A 16,351-nucleotide genomic window follows, 5' to 3' on the forward strand; every position below is an offset into this window, starting at 1 on the left:
CCTTTCATTTCCTGAACTACTTAAAAGTCAGTTGCGGACATCATGACATGGCCTCTAAGAAAAAGGACGTTCTGTGTAATGACAAAACCATTATCTTTTCCAAGGATTAACACAGTAACCTAATTCAAGTTTCCAGTTGTGTAAAAAACGTCCATTTTATTTATTTATACTTAGGGTTTTTTTGTTTTTGTTTTTTGGGGTTTTTTTGAGACAGAGTTTTGCTCTTGTTGCCCAGGCTGGAGTACAATGGCACAATCTCGGCTAATCGTAACCTCCGCCTCCCGGGTTCAAGCGATTCTTCTGCCTCAGCCTCTTGAGTAGCTGGAACTACAGGCATGTACCACCATGCCCAGCTAATTTTGTATTTTTAGTAGAGACCGGGTTTCTCCATGTTGGTCAGGCTGGTCTCGAACTCCTGACCTCAGGTGATCTGCCCGCCTTGGCCTCTCAAAATACTGGGATTACAGGCATGAGCCACCATGCCCGGCCTATATTTAGCTTTTGAATCCAGAAACTAATCAAGGACCACACGTTGCCATTGGTGCCATGTCCCTCTAGATTTCTTGAGTCTAGATCGTATTCCTATTTTCTTCCATGGCATTAGCAGTTTTGAAGGGTCTAGGCTTGTTTTGTGATATTCTGCAATTTGTATTTATCTGAACTTCTTGATTAGAATCAAGTTAGACTTCTTTGGGAAGAATGCTACATGGCTGATGTGTACATCTTGTTGCTGACACATCATGTCAGTTGTGTCATTGGTGATGTTTGATCAGTGCGTTAAGGTGGACTTTGTGTCTTGCTGCTCATGGCTCGCAGGTGGCCTCTTGTCCCATGGGTGGCATGTTTGGACCCAGCATGTACTGTGTGCTTTCATATATTCTTTCCAATAGGTCTGGCCCCTCTTTGTGAAAATATGCCCAGCGGCAAGGCCAACAAGCCGGGGGATGTTGTTAGAGCCAGGAACGGGAAGACCATCCAGGTTTGTAAATGCACGACACAGCACTCCCCATCTGGCATTCCTCAGGAATCCCATGGTAGCCGCATAACCACAGCTTGGATGGGTACAGAGACCCAGCACCCTATTAGGGGAGGGTACTGTCATTAGTGCTGAGTAGCCTTTCTTACTTTTTCCTTTTCCTTTCCTGAAATGGGGTCTCGCTGTGTCACCCAGGCTGTAGTGCAGTGGCGTGATCATGGCTCTCTGCAGCCTTGACCTCCCCAGGCTCAGGTGATCCTCACACCTTAGCGTTCTGAGTAGCTGGGACCACAGGTGCATGCCACCATGCCTGGCTAATTTTTTGTAGAGACAGGGTTTTGCCATGTTGCCCAGGCTGGTCCCGAACTCCTAGACTCAAGTGATCTGCCCACCTTGGCCTCCCAAAGTGCAAGGATTACAGGTGTGAGCCACCTTTCCCAGCCCCTGAGTAGCTTTTCTTGCAAAGGCAGAAGTATCTCTTTTTGAAATTTTGAAGAATGTTTTTCCAGACGGATTGTTCCTACCACTTCCTGTATGCTGTACACACACGTTTCGGTGAATTTGCCGCCAGCCCTGCAGAGTGTGGCAAAGCAGTAAAATTATGGGCTATCTTGTGGATCTACCTGTGCTATGAGTGACTTTTTTCCGTTTTAGCTGTTGAGGTGGAAAACGCTGTCCTACATCATGGGCCCTGCACTCAAGGGGATGTGGCAGCAGGTCCTCCATGTGGCACATGCATGCACGTGTGTACAAGCCACCCATAATGACTGGACCTCTATGTAAAAGAAGGGAATAGAGTTAGGAAGCGTTACTGAAGCTGCAAGAGTTTCATTTCTAGGACTGAGACTGCCATGTAGGTGTAGCTTTTTAAGCTCTTTAACCGCGTTTGCAGAAATCTTTCCATTTTTCCCCTTCTTACGAAGTTACGGGTAAAGTGGGCTAGACATTTTTCTATTTATTTTGGCTTCCAAAGTCATCAGCCTTAGTCATCAGCTCTGGTACAGAGATTATTATATTATAATTATTAGTATTATTTTATTTTTAATTAGAGATGGGGTTTCACCATCTTGCCCAGGCTGGTGTCAAACTCCTGAGCTCAAGCTATTTGCCCACCTCTGCCTCCCAGGGTGCTGGGGGATTATTAAATAATATTTGCTCTCCCGATCAGATGTGTTCCTATTCTCATTGAAGTATATGAATGGTTTTGATAATGACACACGTCACAGTAGCTTTTTCCAGCTTTTCTGTCGAACACTGTTGCAAGTGTCTAGTTTTTATATTCGTTACTCGTGCTGTACCCTTTCTGTTTTTGACCCTCTGCAGGTTGATAACACTGATGCTGAGGGGAGGCTCATACTGGCTGATGCGCTCTGTTACGCACACACGTTTAACCCGAAGGTCATCCTCAATGCTGCCACCTTAACAGGTCAGACCACGCACTTTCCTTGATTTTGTTTGAAGGAAGTCTTGTTTGTTGCATGGATTTCACACACTATACTTGGGCATTATTTTGCTAAAATTTGGCTTGGTCCATTGGCATTCAAAGAGCTTTCACCAGAGGAATTGTTCTGCAGTTGTAAAATGTTTTGAATATTAGGTTTGTTGTTTTAAAACATTCCAGGCTGTACCTTTTTTGTTCGTTTGTTTTTTGAGACAGAGTCTTACTCTGTCGTCCAGGCTAGAGTGCAGTGGCGCGATCTTGGCTCACTGCAATCTCTGCCTCCCGAGTTCAAGTGATTTTCCTGCCTCAGCCTCCCAAGTAGCTGGGGTTACAGGTACATGCCAACATACCCAGTGAATTTTTGTATTTTTAGTAGATACAGGGTTTTTGCCATGTGAGCCAGGCTGGTCTAGAAGTCCTGACCTCAGGTGATCTGCCTGCCTTGGCCTCCCAAAGTGCTGGGGTTACAGGCAGGAGCCACTGCACCTGGCCTAATTTTTATATTTTAGTAGAGATGGAGGTTTTGCCACATTAGCCAGGCTGGTCTTGAACTCCTGACCTCAGGTGATCTGCCCGCCTTGGCCTCCCAAAGTGTTGGGATTACAGGCGTGAGCCACGGTGCCCAGCCTGGGCTGTACCTTTAAACAAAGAAATAACAAGTGGGCCAGATGAGCTCATCTAGAGTAACATCTAAAAATGATGTTAAGAGCTGGGAGCAGTAGCTCACTCCTGTAATGTGAACACTTTGGGAGGCCGAGGTAGGCAGATCATGAGGTCAGGAGATCAAGACCATCCGGGCCAACATGGTAAAACCTTGTCTCTACTAAAAATACAAAAATTAGCTGGGTGTGGTGGCGCGTGCCTGTAATCCCGGCTACTCGAGAGACTGAGGCAGGAGAATCGCTTGAACCCAGGAGGCAGAGGTTGCAGTGAGCCAAGATTACACCACTGCACTCCAGCTTGGTGACAGAGCAAGACTCCCTCTCAAAAAAATTAAATTAAATTTTAAAAAATGATGTTAAGAGATGGTTTCTGTTACAATTATCATTTGATACAGATCTGAAAAGATTAATGATAAATCCCCAAGTCAATAGCTTTCTTTTACTTTTTATAACTAATTGTAATGTATCTGATATTCTCTGAGCTTTCAGAGCTTTATTTTTTCCCACCCCCCCCCACCCCCGGAACTTTTTATACTTGACGTTATAAGGAAATAAAAACATTTTGCAGGGTAGCAGGATCCACAAGTGACACAGTGTGAAGCCTGTGCTTTAAGGCCAGGCTCAGGTGGAACTCCCAGCCGTGCCACCTGCTAGTCAGCCAGGCAAGTTCTTTATCCCTTTTGAGCATTGGTAGCTGGGGACAATTCCATTTGCCTGGAAGAGTTGTAAAGGCTGGAGGGAATTTTTGGAAAGCCTCTTTAATACAGGCTGTGACACCACCAGCCCTGGAGGGCCGGGAATAGATTCCTAAAGGGATGACTAATTTCTGTATCTTAAAGTCAGACTCTGCCACTTTTAAGATGAAAATTTAGATCATTTTTTATCCTTTGGTTTTATTCTTGCCCTGGTCATGTTGAGCCTTTACTTTGGCAGAAATCGTGTTCCCTTTTATATGTAGGTCTAAAATAGTCCATAAGTCTATTGTTAAGAGTTCTTTTTCAAAGCTGGTATTATAGTGTTTCCATGGTTTTTGGGCTACCTATTCAGTTTAGCAAACACTTTAAGCTGAAAAGCAGAGCTTCTAGGGTGGGGGTTGGGGGAGGCAGTGGCAGTGAAGCAGGTACCCCCTTACTGTAAATGAGGAATCACAGAGGATAGATACATCAGATACATCAAGTTCTACAACTTAAACATAACTTTCATAATTAACACTTGGGAAATACTTTTCCTAGATGCTTAATAGCAGCATTCTACCCCACTTTTTTCTCAGTCTGAGGGGTTGAGAAGGTGGGAAAGGCCCTAAGTTAACCAAGGGTGACCTTCTGGGTGTGCTTTCAGCCCACACCGGGTGATGGTTCCCCAAATACTGTAGAGCCCCTTGTGAGTTCCAGAAGCTAGGATTCCAAGAGGAGAATAAGAACCAGTTTCTAAGCTTAGGCTCTTGATAGGAGGAAGTACACAGTCTTCAGAAATAGAAGACCTGATTTTAAAACTTGTTCTCACTTGTAATAACACATGACTTTGGACTAGGCTTTAGTTGTCTCATCCATAAAAGGGGTATAACACCACCTCGTTCACAGGAAGGATGCCTGCCAAGATTAAAGGAGACGATACAGGTTGATGTGCATGGATGGCCCAGTACATCATAGACACTGAACAGATGTTAGTGTGCTTTGAAAGGCAGGCCATACCCCAGATTGTAGGAACAGTGACATATTCGGGGAGGGCCATCCAATCACGGTGCTTCTCTTCATTTTCTTAATGCATGGGCATAATTTAGTATGGAATGACTGTGGTGCTAGCCTCACTTTCCTTGGGGCTTTGCTGTTTCTTCCAGACTATGAGCAGTTCTGGTAACGTCCATCAGTGAGCATCACAACACAGGGCTCCAAGTATGCCTTGTGAAGGAAAATGGGAAGTATGCCTCTGCTACTGGTAGTTCTGAAATGGGTGGTGGTAATAATTCTGGAATTAGAGAAAATAAACTATTTAAATATATAATGAAATCATCTTTACAGCTGTGTCCCAACTGGACCACCTTAAATATTTATGCCTGCCATTTTCTATTACTTTAAGAGAAGATGGCATGTTCTTTTTTGAGGGGATTGTTCATCTTTTCTGTGACAAATTTTAAAACTGATAGATGACTCTTAGGGGGTTGATTGAAATATTTTGAGGACAAGTGAATAATTATGTAAAAAACCACTAACTTGAAAAGTATTGATGGGTATGTGTATATTGTCCCTCAGTATGCATGGGGGATTGGTTCTAGGATCCCCCCTCAGATGCCAAACCCACGATGCTCACATCCCTTATGTAAAATGGCATAGTATTTAAATATAACCTATGTACATCCTCCAGTATACTTAAGTCATCTCTAGATTACTTATACTGCCTAATACAATATAAAGCTATGTAAATATTCATTACACTGTATTGTTTAGGGAATAATGACAAGAAAAAAGAGTCTGTGTGTGTTCAGTACCGATGCAGCCATCTCCCCCGCTTCAAAATATTTCCTGTCTGCATTTGGTGGACTCCATAGATGCAGAACACACGGATAACGGAGGGCTGACTAGTTAGTAGTATCTTCAAGTTTCAGTTTTCCTTGGGAGAGATGCTCATGAGCAGTTTCGTGTAAAGACATGGTTAAGAATTTAAGGAGCAACTTGGACATACTTTGCATTACAGGGAGCAAATGCCATCTTGTGAAGACTGTATGTAGATTTTCCCCAGTTTCAGTGCTGTCTCCTCTGACATTCCATGTGCGTGTCCTGGTACTGATGGTGGTGGGTTCAGTGCTTGTCCTGGTACTGAAGGATAGTAAGGTTGGCTTTTCCTTTCAATAAATACTTAACTCCTTTATGCCAGGCAGTGTGCTTTCTGGACCCTAAGGATATGCATAGGAAGCAGACGTGTTCCTTGACTCAGTGCTTACAGATGGGCCAGGCAAGTAACAAATGAGACTGCCGAGAGCTAATACCACAACTAAAGGAGGCAGCACTAATGGCTGTACCTGATTGTCTTTTCTCAAGATGATCTGCAAATCTGGATTTTTAAGTTGATTTTTAAAAAATATGCTAATTAGAAAAAAACTAAAGATGAAACAAGTAAATATGAATCAGTGATAATAGATATCAAAGACTTATAGCAGTACTTAGATGTGATTAAAATTGCTGAAAAATTAGATTCCTCAATGCCAGTAGTATGTAAGTTATGATACCTCCATCCAGTGGACTATTTTTAAATCATTAAAAAGACTTTCAAACATTTGTTTATAAAAAGGGAATAATTATTTCTTTTTTTTTTTTTTGAGACGGAGTCTCGTTCTGTTGCCGAGGCTGGAGTGCAGTGGCATGATCTCAGCTCACTGCAACCTCTGCCTCCCAAGTTCAAGCTATTCTCCTGCCTCAGCCGCCTGAGTAACTGGGATTACAGGCATGCGCCACCACACCCGGATTTTTGTATATTTAGTAGAGATGGAGTTTCACCATGTTGGTCAGGCTGGTCTGAAACTCCTGACCTCAAGTGATCCACCCGTCTTGGCCTCCCAAAATGCTGGGATTACAGGTGTGAGCCACTGCGCCCAGCCAAAGAGGAATAGAAGAAATTTTTAAAGCATAAAAGGAAGAACACGGCGGGCGTGATGGCTCACACCTGTAATCCCAGCTCTTTCGGAAGCCAAGGCGGGCGGATCATGAGGATCTTGATCAGGAGATCAAGACCATCCTGGCTAACACGGTGAAATCCCCTCTCTACTAAAAATACCAAAAAAATTAGCCAGGCGTGGTGGCACGTGCCTGTAGTCCCAGCTACTCGGGAGGCTGAGGCAGGAGAATGGCATGAACCCGGGAGGCGGAGGTTGCAGTGAGCCGAGATCACGCCACTGCACTCCAGCCTGGGCGACAGAGCAAGACTCCGTCTCAAAAAAGGAGGAACACACGCTTGAACATGTACAGGATGATCTTAAGTGTTTCTTATGAAAGTTTAGAAGTTGGGCTGGGCATGATGGTTCACACCTGTAATCCTAGTGCCTTGGGAGGCTGACATGCGAGGGTTGCTTGAGCCCAGGAGTTCAAGACCAGCCTGAGCAACATGAGACCCCATCTATACAACAAGAAATAGTTGTTTTTTGTTTGTTTGTTTGTTTGTTTTGAGATGGAGTTTCGCTCTTGTTGCTCAAGAGGCTGGAGTGCTCATCTCTGCTCACTACAACCTCTGCCTCCCGGCTTCAAGCAGTTCAAACGATCGTCCTGCCTCAGCCTCCTGAGTAGCTGGGGTTACAGGCATGCGCCCCATGCCCGGCTAATTTTGTATTTTTTGTAGAGACAGCGTTTCTCATGTTGGTCAGGCTGGTCTCAGACTCCCAACCTCAGGTGACCTGCCCGCCTCAGCCTCCCGAAGTGCTGGGATTACAGGCGTGAGGCATTGCGCCTGGCCTTTTGTTTTTCTTTTTTTTTTCTTTTTGAGACAGAGTCTCACTCTGTCGCCCAGGCTAGAGTGCAATGGTGTGATCTCGACTCACTGCAACTTCCACCTCCTGGGTTCAAGTGATTCTCCTGTCTCAGCGTCGCGAGTAGCTGGGATTACAGGTGCCCACTACCACGCCTGGCTAATTTTTGTATTTTTAGTAGAGACGAGGTTTCTCCATGTTGACCAGACTGGTCGTGAACACCTGACCTCAGGTGAGCCGCCCATGATGGGATTACAGGTGTGAACCACCGTACCCTGCCCAAAAAGAAATTTTTAATTAGCTGGGCATGGCGGCATGTACCTGTAATTCCAGCTACTCAGGAGGCTGAGGAAGAAGGATCACTTGAGCCCAGGAGTCTGAGGCTGCATGCAGTGAGCTCTGATCACACCACTACACTGCAGCCTGGGTGACAGTGAGACCTTTCTCAAAAAAAAGGTTTAGAGGTCTGGAAGGAAATGTCAAAAATAGGTAACAGTTATTCCTACAATGAAATTATTGGTCAAATTTAGTAGGTTCCTTTTGTGCATTTCCTAATAATTTAAGTGAATTCTGACTTGAAAAACATAACAATATGGTAAGTATTTACAGGAAAGATTTTCTAAGCTTATCTATTTTTGAAAATGAGGAAGCCATTAAATAGGTTATGTGCTAAGGTTTCCGTCTGCAGGGCATAGGAGCCCATTTTGCCTGGAGAGACTGCACTTGACCTGAGGGCTTGTGTTTTACAGGTGCCATGGATGTAGCTTTGGGGTCCGGTGCCACTGGGGTCTTTACCAATTCATCCTGGCTCTGGAACAAACTCTTCGAGGTAGGAATAATATTTGTATATCTAAATTGTAGAGATGGTGAATAAATTATTCTAGCCTTAGAAGGGTAGACTTCTTCAACCCTGTGTTAAAGAGATTTTTATGCTGCAGGTTTGCCTTTGAATTGAAAATGAACTGCAGCAATACATTGAGTTCAGTGGCATTGGGTTTTCCACAAATGCTCCTAAAGGAGGGGATGATACCCCCTGCTCCCCTCCGGTGACCTCAAGAGTCCTGTGAAAATGTCTCACAAACACCGTGGTCATAGTTTAGAATCCCTGAGGTAGAAACGGCTTTGAAGACGGCTTTGTGGAGCAGCATTTGTGACTGCGTGTTGTGAGTCATGTAAGGGAGTTCACCCTGCAGCAATGAGGGTGTCTTCAGACTGCCTGCTCTGTGCCTCCCTCCATGACCCTTCACAGCCAGCCTCTTCCCAACAATCACCCCCATTTCCATACACACACACACACACACCACACACACACACACACACACCCTCACTTACTGCCATTGGTTTTCAACTGCCCACGCCACTGTTAGCCTAACTCAGCCTGTCTCTGTGACAGGCCAAGTGACTCTGGCCTCTTAATACCTGGTTCATGTGATAATCCTCTTCTGTGATAATCCTCTCTTCGGGTGCCTTCTCCTGTGATTCTCCTATCCATCTCTTCATCTATTCCCTTTGGCTGGTGTTCAGTTCAAGGACATAGGCTCTTTCTACTCTACACAGTCCTCACAGGGAAGCTCCAGCCAACACATGTGCCTGATGGCTCCCGTCTCTCTCCTGAGCCCCCAGCCTCTGTGTACCCATGTGGTTGCTAGACAGCTCCAGCCGGCTGCTTACTCATTCAGCTAGTAATTAATGGGAGCTTACTTGGTGCTAGTGGGGGCAAATATAAAATGTCCCCAAATATAATCTTGAGGGTGGTTTAAGGTCTAAACTTATTTTCACCCTAAACTGCTTCTCCTTCATATATGTCATCATTCGTGAAGCCCAGCTTTCCCAGCTCTGCAATACTCACCCCCATCATCTCCTTCCAGGCTGGGCCAGGAACCTCTCCTCTGGCCTCCCACATAACTGTTATCCCTCTCTTTCATGCCACCCACAACATTGTTGTTTTGACTTTTAAAAATCATTTAAGCTTTAAAAAAAAAATCTCCGTTATATGTGCATAAATCAATAATCAGCAGCCCACAGTCTGTTTTCCAGAAGGCAGCCACTTTCAACCCTTGACTGATTCATCTAGTATTTACTTATGTCTTAAAATAACAGCTTATATTGCTGCTTCTTGATTTTTCTCTTTTAGGTCTTTGACTTTTTACCAGTGAGTTAAATAATCTGTTTATGTATCTGTTTCTCCTACCAGCCTGTAGGCCCTTGGGTGACTCAGATAGTAGTATTTCAGCACACCTGATGGTGCTCAGTAGTTCAGTAAACGATGAATGAGTGAGTGGGTAAATGATGAATGAATGAATGTGATCACCTTGTCTCAGGGTTTCAGCGATACAGGTCCAGTCATGTGTTTCTGTCACGTTGAAGTGACCTGCCACGTAAGAATTCTTTCACCCTAATCAACCCACAAAGCCTGTAATTGTAGTTTGATGATGTTAGCAAAATGCCCTACAGATTTGTGAAATTGCTTCACAGCTTTCCTGCTTTCTTTTTATTATTTATTTATTTATTTATTTTTGAGACGGAGTCTTGCTCTGTCGCCAGGTCATGATGCAATCTTGGCTCACTGCAACCTCTGCCTCCTGGGTTCAAGCAATTCTCCTGCCTCAGCCTCAGAAGTAGCTGGGACTGCAGGTGCGCGCCACCATGCTCAGCTAATTTTTTGTATTTTTAGTAGAGACCGCGTTTCACCATGTTGGCCAAGATGGTCTCGATCTCTTGACCTCATGATCCACCTGCCACAGCCTCCCAAAGTGCTGGGATTACAGGTGTGAGCCACCGTGCCTGGCCTCCTGGTTTCTTTTATAGTTCTAAAATAAATCTTTTAATGAGTGGACACAATTCTGAATCCTATTTTACAGTTTCATGTTTTAGAGTAACAGGTTAGAACAACTCTTCCTTCATGCATTAAGCATGTTAATGCCATGAATTTCCTAGAACCTCCTCATCCACTCTTCCACCTGTCATACCTGTTTCTTCTCTAGGCCAGCATTGAAACAGGGGACCGTGTCTGGAGGATGCCTCTCTTTGAACATTATACAAGACAGGTTGTAGATTGCCAGCTTGCTGATGTTAACAACATTGGAAAATATAGGTATGTAAGATAAGCTAAATGTACAATTATACAATCATCCTTGATTGCCAAAATAGCTATTTTCAATTTTATCCCCTTATAAAAGGTTTAACTATTTAATATCCTTTCGGTGTAGTGCTTGTAAGCTTTTTAAAAAGCTTTTTAAAGCTTTTTAATTTTCAAGTATATCTTCAACCAGGTCTCAAAATTTGCAGGTTTCTAATCTAACAGTAATTTTAAGTAAATGGTAAGGGAAAGAGATGGAAAATACGAGAATTCATTACCATAGCAAAAAGGAATATGGAATGTATCCTTTACTGCTTAAAGCAATATCTGAAAGTAAATATTCTGAAAGTGATATGTGGGTTAGCATCTTAATAGGTCCTATAAGCTTGACTCTTGTTCTCTGGTTATAGAATGTACTTAACAAGAATGTGGGATCTCAGTGCACAGTTACATGGGGTTGTAAAGTGCTTTTTGTCTTTCTCTTCAGATCTGCGGGAGCATGTACAGCTGCAGCATTCCTGAAAGAATTCGTGACTCATCCTAAGTGGGCACATTTAGACATAGCAGGCGTGATGACCAACAAAGATGAGGTTCCCTATCTCCGGAAAGGCATGACCGGGAGGCCCACAAGGACTCTCATCGAGTTCTTACTTCGTTTCAGTCAAGACAATGCTTAGTTCAGATACTCAAAAATGTCTTCACTCTGTCTTAAATTGGACAGTTGAACTTAAAAGGTTTTTGAATAAATGGATGAAAATCTTTTAACGGAGACAAAGGATGGTATTTAAAAATGTAGAACACAATGAAATTTGTATGCCTTGAGTTTTTTTTCATTTTACACAAAGATTTATAAAGGTAAAGTTAATATCTTACTTGACAAGGATTTTTAAGATACTCTATAAATGATTAAAATTTTTAGAACTTCCTAATCACTTTTCAGAGTATATGTTTTTAATTGATAAGCAAAATTGTACCTCAGATTTGTGATGCTAGGAACATGAGCAAACTGAAAATTACTATGCACTTGTCGGAAATAATAAATCCAACTTTTGTGCCCTCTGGTGTGGCTCTGATATTTACTTACATATTGCTACAAACTCACTAACTTATTACTGGAATATCATTCGTCTTTGTAGCCATGTTATAGGAACTATGTAATTAAATTGGCACACAGTGGTCTATGTATTTTCTCAATGTTCCTCATCACTTAAAACTACTCAGTGATTGAGCTCATCAGTTTGGGTAATAGTGGCTTGGCACATGATTTCCAAAATGAATCAGTCAGAATGATATTAACTAATCATTATTGACTTACCATCTGCCAGACATTGTCCTCAGTGTTTTCAGGTATTAAATTATTGAGTCTTACCCAATGAGACAGGTACTATTATTATCCTCATATGACAGATGAGGGAAACGAGGCACAAGAGAGGTTTAGTAACATGCCACTGATGTCACAGAGCAAGTAACTGGTAGCTCAAAGTTCAAGCCAGGTGGTCTGCCTACTGCACTGGTATACCGCAATGCTCTTTTTCAGTTCAGTGACTTGAATGGATGTAGAATTTATTTGAAGTACTGAAGTAAGAAACATGACCACAGGCCAAGCACAATGGCTAATGCCTGTATTCCCAGCATTCCGAGAGGCCAAGGCAGTAGGATTGCTTGAGGCCAGGAGTTTGAGACCAGCTTGGGCAACATAGTTAGACCCTTGTCTCTATTTTATGAAATTTTAAAAAGAAACAAGCCAGCCAACAGCATATTGATAAAAGAAATGATCATAAAAGGGACTGTCAGCTGAGCCCAGCTACTCTGGAGGCTGAGGTGGGAAGATCGCTTGAGCCTGGAGGTCAAGGCTGCAGTGAGCCCTGATCATGCCACTGCACTCCACCCTGGGTGAAAGAGCAATAACCTGTCTTGGGCCAGGCGCGGTGGTTCACACCTGTAATCCCAGCACTTTGGGAGGCCGAGGCAGGCGGATCACAAGGTCAGGAGTTCAAGACCAGCCTGGCCAATATGGTGAAACCCCATCTCTACTAAAAATACAAAAGAAATTAGCCAGGCGTGGTAGCACATGCTTGTAATCCCAGCTACTAGGGAGACTGAGGCAGGAGAATTGCTTGAACCTGGGAGGTGGATGTTGCAGTAAGCCAATATCACACCACTGCACTCCAGCTTGGGCGACAGAGCCAGACTTCATCTCAAACAAAAAACAAAAAAACCTGTTTCAAAAAGCAGATGGGGAGGCAGGCGGATGCCGTGGCTCACACCTGTAATCTCAGCACTTTGGGAGGCCATGGCGGGAGGATAACTTGGAGCCCAGGAGTTTGAGACTACCCTGGGCAACAGTGAGACCCTATCTCTATAAAAAAAAATTTTGAAGGCTGGGTGCGGTGGCTCACACCTGTAATCCCAGCACTTAGGGAGGCCGAGGCGGGTGGATCACAAGGTCAGGAGACTGAGACCATCCTGGCCAACATGGTGAAACCCCGTCTCTACTAAAAACACAAAAATTAGCTGGGTGTGGTGGCACATGCCTGTAATCCCAGCTACTTGGGAGGCTGAGGCAAGAGAATCGCTGGAGGCAGAGGTTGCAGTGAGCCAAGATTGTGCCACAGCACTCTAGCCTGGCGACAGCGAGACTCCATCTCTAAATAAATAAATAAATAAGCTGGGTGTTGTGGTGGTGCACTGGTTGTCCCAGCTACCCAGAAGGCTGGGGCAGGAGGATTGCGTGAGCCCAGGAGTTTGAGGCTGCAGTGAGCTATAAGTGAGTTATGAGCCACTGTACTCTAGCTGGGGCAACAGACCAAGACCCCATCTCTTAAAAAAAAAAAAAAAAAGACTGTCTATGGGTAAAACTGTTTGCTTACCTCCTGAGACTATAACCAATCAACATAATTCCACTGGTGCAGACTTAGAACAAAGCTCTCCTCTTTTTTTACTTTTGTATCCGATGAATCAAATTAATCCACCAATGGGATGTGTGCCCTTTTTATAACTTCGAAAATGTTTGACAGGAAAAGCTCTTTGTTACTGTTAATTTTAACATTTAAAGAAATTTGACGTGCAAAAATACTGTATATCTAAACTGGTTTACAGAGGGAATGGAAATGGGCATGCATGTTTGTGGTATTTATTAGAATTAAAACCCAGTAAGTAGTGAGCAAACACAGTTTTCCCTGGTTATCCATGTTCAGAAGTCACTTCATCAGGAAAGATGGAATCAGAGGGTTGGAATTACAGGCTTATGAAGGAAACTGAAAACAAATTTATTCTGGGTGATACAGAGCCTCAGTCGGGCTTTGATAGAAGGCTTTCTGTCAAAGGCTTTTTATGGATAAAGGAACAATGGAACTCTTGTGTTTACTAGTGTGTGGGATACAAAAAGCATAGCACAGGCCCTGGTTTCATGTGGCTTACCTAATCTGGTTGAGATGAATTTTTTTTTTTTTTTTTGAAGACAGTCTCATTCTGTCACCCAGGCTGGAGTGCAGTAGCGCAATCTCAACTGACTGCCTCCCGGGTTCAAGCGATTCTCATGCCTCAGCCTCCCAGGTAGCTGGGACTACAGGTGCACACCACCACATCCAGCTAGTTTCTGCATTTTTAGTAGAGACGGGTTTTGCCATGTTGCCCGGGCTGGTCTCCAACTCCTGGCCTCAAGTGATCGACCTGTATAGGCCTCCGAAAGTGCTGGGATTACAGATGTGAGCTGCCACCGTGCCTGACTGAGATGAAATTTAATAGTTGTCACTGAACGTGCATCTAGCTGCCAGGAACTTAACGAACTCTGTCTCTCCTGAAAATACAAAAACTAGCTGGGAGTGGTGGCATGTGTCTGTAGTCCCAGCTACTTGGGAGGCTGAGGCAGGAGAAATCACTTGAACCAGGAGGCAGAGGTTATAGTGAGCCAAGATTGCACCACTGCACTCCAACACCAACCTGGGTGATAGGGCATGACTCCCTCTCAAAACAAAAAAAGTTACATTCAAATCACACTAACATTCCATTCCCAACCAGTTGGTTGTTAAACAAGTCATGGTTTATTTGACCCAAGTCTCACCACCACTGTCTCAGCTGCCCTGGTACAAGTCACCATCCTCTCTGCACGCCTAGATAACTCTCACTTGTCTCCCTGCCTTCTCCACTTGTTCTCCTGTTATCTGTATGACTAGAAAGATTATTTTAAAACGTAAATCAGGCCAGGCCCAATGGCTCATGCCTGTAATCTCAGAATTTTGGGAGGCCAAAGTGGGAGGATCACTTGAGGCCAGGAGCTCAAGATTAGCCTGGACAACATAGTGAGACCTTATCTCTAAAAATTAATGGCCGGGCGCGGTGGCTCAAGCCTGTAATCCCAGCACTTTGGGAGGCCGAGGCGGGCGGATCACGAGGTCAGGAGATCGAGACCGTCCTGGCTAACATGGTGAAACCCCGTCTCTACTAAAAAATACAAAAAACTAGCTGGGCGAGGTGGCGGGCGCCTGTAGTCCCTGCTACTCGGGAGGCTGAGGCAGGAGAATGGCGTAAACCCAGGAGGTGGAGCTTGCAGTGAGCTGAGATCCGGCCACTGCACTCCAGCCTGGGCAACAGAGCAAGACTCCGCCTCAAAAAAAAAAAAAAAAAAAATTTAAAAAAGGGAGTTACATCGTGTCACTCCTTAACAACTCAGTCTACACGAGGCACTGTATTAAACTTCTACATACATTATCTTGTTCTTGGTAATTTTTCTAAAGCAGTGTTCTCTCATCTTATAAATGAAGTGATGGGTTTTCAGCAAAATCCAAAAAATGTTAATGCTTTTCTGTGCAGTACTCCAGGGGGACTGCAAGAGAAATACCACTGACCATGCTCTCAGGAAATTTACATTGAGGTTAGGTAAACTGGATATTAATGAGACTTGAAAGGCTGGGCACAGTGGCTCACTCCTTTAATTCCAGCACTTTGGGAGGCCAAGGTAGGTGGATTGCTTGAGCCCAGGACTTCGAGACCAGCTTGGGCAACATGGCAAGACCCCATCTCTACAAAAAATTAGCCAGGTGTGGTGGTGCAGGCCTATAGTCCCAGCTACTTGGGAGGCTGGCTGGGAGAATTGCTGGAGCCTGGGACGCGGAAGTTACGGTGAGCTGTAATTGTGAAACTGTACTGCAGCCTGGGTGACAGAGTAAGACACTGTCTAAAAAAATATATATATATATATATTATATATATATATAGACTTGCAAAAAAGTAAAATGCCATTATATTTACTAATTTATTCCTTATTTTAAAAAATAGAGTATTAGTTTTAATAGATTATTTCTGTTAATATGTAATGAATTTATTATTTTTTAACGAATTGATTTTTAAAAGTCTCAGTTTTAACTTATCAGATAAATATTAGCAGACTTAACTCACATAAACAAAAACTTTGGGATCCTCAATAATTTTTAGGAGTGTAAAGGGGCCTTGAGACCAAAACTGTCCGAAAACTGCTGGAGTAGACTTGTTTCCTCCTGGCAGTCTCTTCTGGTTCTTTCAGTCATCACATATTTATTATGTCTATCTATGCCAGGCACCCTTCTAGATTCTGGGGATACAGGTGAATAAGATGGGCAGGCTCTGATGTATGTATAGAACTTATTTTCTAGTTGGCATGTGTATGATAGAGAAGGAGGAGGAGGGTAGGTGATTTAGTTATGAAGAAATGAACAAGATAACTTCAGATTACATAAATGCTGTGAAGAAAATTAAACAGCAT

At 43.6% G+C, this 16,351-nt stretch overlaps 1 protein-coding gene across 1 annotated transcript in view; it reads left to right on the plus strand.

Moving 5' to 3' along the window:
* The window catches only part of LAP3 (leucine aminopeptidase 3), a 31,802-nt gene extending 20,132 nt beyond the window's left edge, over positions 1–11,670 (plus strand). The window contains exons 9-13 of the mRNA XM_033213842.1: positions 891–979; positions 2,300–2,402; positions 8,282–8,361; positions 10,517–10,626; positions 11,099–11,670. Coding sequence (XP_033069733.1) covers positions 891–979; positions 2,300–2,402; positions 8,282–8,361; positions 10,517–10,626; positions 11,099–11,288 — 572 coding nt within the window. The 3' untranslated portion in view covers positions 11,289–11,670. The remainder of the gene's footprint in view (positions 1–890; positions 980–2,299; positions 2,403–8,281; positions 8,362–10,516; positions 10,627–11,098) is intronic.
* Positions 11,671–16,351: the final 4,681 nt, after the last annotated feature.

The sequence above is a fragment of the Trachypithecus francoisi genome, unplaced genomic scaffold (assembly GCF_009764315.1).
Source record: "Trachypithecus francoisi isolate TF-2019V2 unplaced genomic scaffold, Tfra_2.0 Lachesis_group1, whole genome shotgun sequence".
Lineage (NCBI taxonomy): Eukaryota > Metazoa > Chordata > Mammalia > Primates > Cercopithecidae > Trachypithecus > Trachypithecus francoisi.